Consider the following 5,170-nt stretch of genomic DNA (forward strand, 5'->3'; position numbering starts at 1 on the left):
TATTATCACACGCTAGATTTCAGGCCTTTATTAACCAGGCAGTTGCCCCCATCCCCCAACTTCCCGGCTGCTTCCGGTGTTGTTGCGAAGCTTCATGAGGCTAAGTGGTAAGTCTTGGTGGTGACGAGGCTCTATTGGCCAGCCTGACAGTAATGAGCGAACCACGCAGCTCCGTGGCTGGTTTCAGATCGGTAACTGGTTGTCTTCTGAGATCACGTAACTGGGCTTGCGCTTAGTTAGAGGGGTGCTTGGGGTGGTAGGGGGTCCCGAGCTGTCGGGAACGTTTTTTCCCACATATACTTTGCATGGGTTTATAAGGCGGTGAGTCTCAGGACCCCCTAGCACCCCCTAAACTAGACGCAGCTAGAGGCACCAGTGACGCTTCTTCACTGCATCTCCTTGGACCCTGGATAGGAAGCCGCCCCAACACTCTTTTGCCAAGATTATCATGTCATTTATTTTGTCGCAGTGAATAATTGATATTGTGCGCCACGTCTGGTGGAACACTATCCTGCATTTTACTAACTTTTTCTGTGGGGAAAACAAATTAAATCAAAATTAGTTTTTGTCAGTTTTTGTACAATGTTGGTGTTTCTTTTTTTGCGGTGGACGCAGCGGCGAATGATGTGCCGGCGTCGCTATAACGAATCGAACGCTCTCCACACCACCTGGGGTGGCGTTAACGAGTCTGCGCGCGGGGTGTGGGCGGGGGAGGGGGCGGATTGGGAGGCCGCGGGTGGGATTACCTCGGGGGTAGAGTGCGATGCGCCAAGTGCGACGCGGGGCTATCAAAAGTGCGCCGCTGCTTTCCATTTTACGCGGCCCTAAAACTCCTAAACACCGACCGTGCGGTGCCAAGCGGCCCAAGCGGCGCTATACGCGTTGGCCCCGGCGCGCGCGCGCCCGCCGCGAGCGCCGCCCACCACCATCCCTTGCACTTACGCCCCCGCCTCCTCCCTACCCCACCTCTATTCTCGAAACCAGCCATAGCCGACCCTCTGCCCACTACAACATCAACTTGCTACCCTCCCTTCCACCCCTCCCTCTGAGGTGTCCGACGGGATGGCCGGCCGGGTCTGGGATGGCCTGAGCCGGGATGGCCCTGTTACGGACCGCATAATACACCTCAGTGCAACTGCCTCCCTGCCTCCCTCGCCACGACGTAGTAAGGGCTTAATGCGCGGCTAGCCGAGGTTGTGAGGACGCCTTGCTTGCTTGCTTGCCCTTCTGCATAACCAAACCTGATTACAATGTTTGCAATTAACTAACTGCTTACTAAAAGCTACAAAGTCCTGCTGCGTAGAGCTGCGAAGAGAGCGAATGCCTCTTGATTACAAAGCCCAAGTGTCGCAATTACAAAGCAGTGCTTCATAGGTCCGGAACAAGAGCTCTTTTCCTCGTCAGTTATGAAGCAGGATATCTTCGTAATTTTTCTTAAGAATTCCCGTAACTTCGCCTAACTTTCTTCGTAACTTTGCGAAGTAACTTCGTAGGAATTTAGCTCTGCAAGGTGTGACGTCAGCCCGTTTATTAAATTGAGAATCATTGAGAACGAATGAATAAAAACATTTGTGACAAAGGTGTTCACTCTTTTACACACTGGAAACTAGACATGCCAAACAAATAGATCTTTTATTTCGCCCGTAGAGTCGTTCCGTGCCGCCGTCGCGCTGCCAAGCATCTGCCTCCGCCGCCAGCGCCCGCAAGGAGCCGGGCGGGCTACGCGCGCAGTCGTGGCGCCGGATGTGTTGCCTACTCTTTAGGCAGCGTTGTGGCGGTGACGTTCACTCACTCGGAATTTATTTTCCTCCTGGAACCGGTTGTTTAAAGCGAGTTACTTGGTTTCAAACACGCATTGATTGTTTAACACTAATAAAAGTGTGACATCTTGGCACGCTCTTTTAAGTTTTCGAATGTTGCATCTTTCTATTTAATTTTTGTAGAGGACTTCCCTCCACGAAATTCTATGGGGCATTGCGAAGGTGTGATGATGACCGAGCAGCAAAAGTGATTTCCCGACTCAAATTTGTGTGCCCAAAACTTTTGGTCTGGCCGGTAAATATTAGGTGTACAGGTACAGGTCAATTTTTCTCCTTGCATTTGCGGCGTTCATTTGTTCGTTCAACCGATGGTGGGTGGTATGGTGTAGCCGGCAGAGGGCGTGGCAGGGCGTGGCGTGTGGGCGCAGGGGGCCTCGCCTAACAAGATGACGCCTCGACACATAATCCTGTTTGGCGGTCGAACAGCCCCCAGGCCGCGGCCACCCCCCTCCTCAGGCCTCAGGTATGTGGTCCCGCCGAACGTGTATGTGTTCCGTAGGGTGGAGCGGGGGTGGCGCGAGCCGGGGCGGGGTGGTCAGTGGCGGGTTGTGGCGGTTGGCGCCCGATGGAATGCGGCCGCCACGCCAGTCGAGGCCCGCGCTATATCTCCGTATGAAATTCCAGCCTGGTTCGAAATGCTCCTCCGCCGCCAGCCCTGCTGCTTCTACGGTTGCTGCTGCTGTCCTCACCCCCCGGTGGTGACCTGACCGCGGCCAGCAGCAGTACTCCATGATAACCGCAATGATACAAGGATTTGTTTGCATTGGGAAGGATTTGGCTGCTTTCTATGCCTTTGAATTGCCTTTTCAATTGCCAAAGAATTTCTTCGCGTTTCAAAATGAATCGTTCGCAAGTGGTTCGCAATTGCAAAGCAGCCAGAATGCGCAACTAGTTAACGGTGTGGCATCTGCAATCTCTGTCATACACTGTAGAAAGATTTTTCGGCCTGTTTTCGATAGAAATGTCGACGTAGAGTTCACAATGGCGTTTCCAAAACCGTTTTAAAATTTGTGTGTGTCTTTCCAAAAGAAGGCTTTACAGTGCACTCTCTGACCTTGGCTGGTTAATTCAATTGACAGATTGAAGGACCAATATACTACCTGTGTAACCAGCGACCTCCCCCTATCCTCAGCGGTAGTTCTCCCCCATAGGAGAGAGGGGCGTGCAGAGGGCTAGCGGGGCAGGCAGATGAGGGGAGCGGGGCTGAAGGGTGGAAAGAAGCTCCATCTGGCTTCCTTGCGACCTACTCGTCAGCGGTGGTCAGTGCTGCTCGTGCAGCTCGGTCGTCGGGGCGCCGCTCGTCATGGTGCTTTGGTGGTTGTGGTGTTGGTGACAATGGAATTGGTTCAGCGCAGTGTGTTCTAGTGATGGTACATGATGTGTTCGTGAAGTGGCAGTGGTGGATTAGCTGTGCTTTTTATTGAGCGACCAACAAGAGCATGTGGCTGGCTTTGTGCATGTGATAACAAGTGACGTGATAGTGCATGCGTAACGTGGTAGTGCATGGTGCATGTGAGCGACAGGCTGACAGCTGCTTCGTGGCGCACGATCTGGTGCTGGGGCGTCCCCTGGAGCGCGGGCTGCTGGTGTTGCTCGGACCGATCTCCTCACTACGCGGCCCTCGCCATGGGCGACGAAGGGTGAGATCCTCCAGGGCAATATTGAAAGTGCTTCCTCATTCCGCTACCCAACCTTCCTCAAAAGGATTTCGACCCCTCAAAAAAGTCCTCGTAGTTGCCGATAGCTTCACTCTCTTCCAAAAATGTAATAGCAACCATAAGACACACTGGCACTCGGTCGCACTGTTACCGCTTCCTACAACTAATTTTGTTCTCACTTCAACAACGCGAGCACACAAATAAGCCGGTTCAACGCTCGATCAAACACATCGGGCAGGCTGTGATTTAGCGATCAGAAGGGACAAGTGATTGGGATTGGCGGGAGCAACGACCTTCTTAATCTGGGTCCGGAAGGGTGAGGGGTTGGCAAGAGAGAGAGGGTGAGCGAGAGACGTGGGCGCGGCGGACACGGCTATTAGATTTATGAAGGCATAAATATTATGGTGACCTCGGCTGCGATGATTTATCGCCCAGAGAGCGGCATGTGGACGAAACGAGGAACAGATTAGGAGCCCCGGTGTGAAAATTCGAAAGATGAGATGAGGGGTGAGAAGGGAGTGGGTAGGGCTGGTGAGCTGCCACCCCCACTTTCTCTTTTTCTCCTCTTTCTCCCTTTTCTCTGCCTCCTTTCTCCTCAGCTTCTGGTCCGCAGAGAGCATTAATCAAATGCTCTTCATTCAGTGTCACTGCCTCTCTAAGCGATATTTATATTCGTGCCCCAAACCCCGGGCGTTTTCACTTCCCTAGATAATTTTCGACCCACTGTTGTTTGCTTTGCTTAGCTCACACAGTAAGTGTGGAAGGCTAAAAACCCACCGTGACACGCCCCAAAACCTAATTTTTTTGGATCAAGTAAGTTGTACTTGATCCTTGTGTTCTTTTTGTAGAATGTCACTTCAATCAAAATCAGGGACCAGGTGTAATGCACTCCGTGCAAGAAGTCAGTTTTTGAGGCGCTGGTATTATTCTATGTTTGACTCACTTTTTATGTTTTCAGCATGAGGCATAACGTCCTTCTATATATAAAACTCTGCCAAACGAAATTTGAGTTGTTGGTTTCACCGCCAACCGCATTGCTGAAAGAATTCATCAAACAAGTGTTTCGCAATGTTTCTACTTCCACTTCTTGAGAAATCAAAAACCGACATTATTTTTTGTCGAGTTGCACCCACCAAGGACGTTGCCACTTGACGTTGCGCCTGTCCGAAATATTTCAAACGTGTTTTTCTTTCATGTAAACTTCACCCACAAAGTTAATGAATCCTCCCCGCCTCCCTGCCCCGCTCTTCCCCTGGCCCCTAACCTCCTGTGTGTCACCCCCTCCGCACGTGGCCAAGTCTGGCGGGGGGCACCGGCCCTGAGGACACGAGTCAAACCAGGGGGTGGTGTGTATGTGTGCATGTGGGTGTGTGTGCGTGTGGAGGGGGGCGTGTATGTGAGAGTGTCGCAGGGCTTTGCCGCGAGCCTTCCTAATATCCATGTGGTGGATGAGAGAGGGGGAGGGGGCATGTTGACGACCGCACAGGGCCGCATGGAGAGGGATTGTGGGTACAGCAGACATCAGCCGCCCGCCGTGCCCGCACCGCCCCCGTTGGCTCGAGTCAGTCCCCTTACGAAGTCGATGAAATCGAACTGCCAAACGGTCCCTCGACGCGACGCTACACATACGCACGTATCGCCTCGCTCTCACGCGCCAGCGCAATGTGCTTCGCGTCCCGCCACCCCACGCCC

The 5,170-nt window shown here is 52.7% G+C and overlaps 1 protein-coding gene across 4 annotated transcripts in view; it reads left to right on the top strand.

Moving 5' to 3' along the window:
- Positions 1–5,170, top strand: part of LOC113202361 (eye-specific diacylglycerol kinase) — a 259,771-nt gene that overhangs the window by 113,228 nt on the left and 141,373 nt on the right. Inside the window, exon 1 of one of the 4 annotated variants that reach the window (XM_052266144.1) lies at positions 3,050–3,460. The exons of the other annotated variants lie outside the window; for them this stretch is intronic. Within the exon in view, the coding sequence (XP_052122104.1) occupies positions 3,324–3,460 (137 nt within the window). The 5' untranslated portion in view covers positions 3,050–3,323. Of the gene's footprint in view, positions 1–3,049; positions 3,461–5,170 lie in introns of those variants that run through there. 4 annotated transcript variants of the gene reach the window in all.

This window comes from Frankliniella occidentalis, unplaced genomic scaffold (assembly GCF_000697945.3).
Source record: "Frankliniella occidentalis isolate FOCC.00 unplaced genomic scaffold, Focc_3.1 Scaffold35, whole genome shotgun sequence".
NCBI lineage: Eukaryota > Metazoa > Arthropoda > Insecta > Thysanoptera > Thripidae > Frankliniella > Frankliniella occidentalis.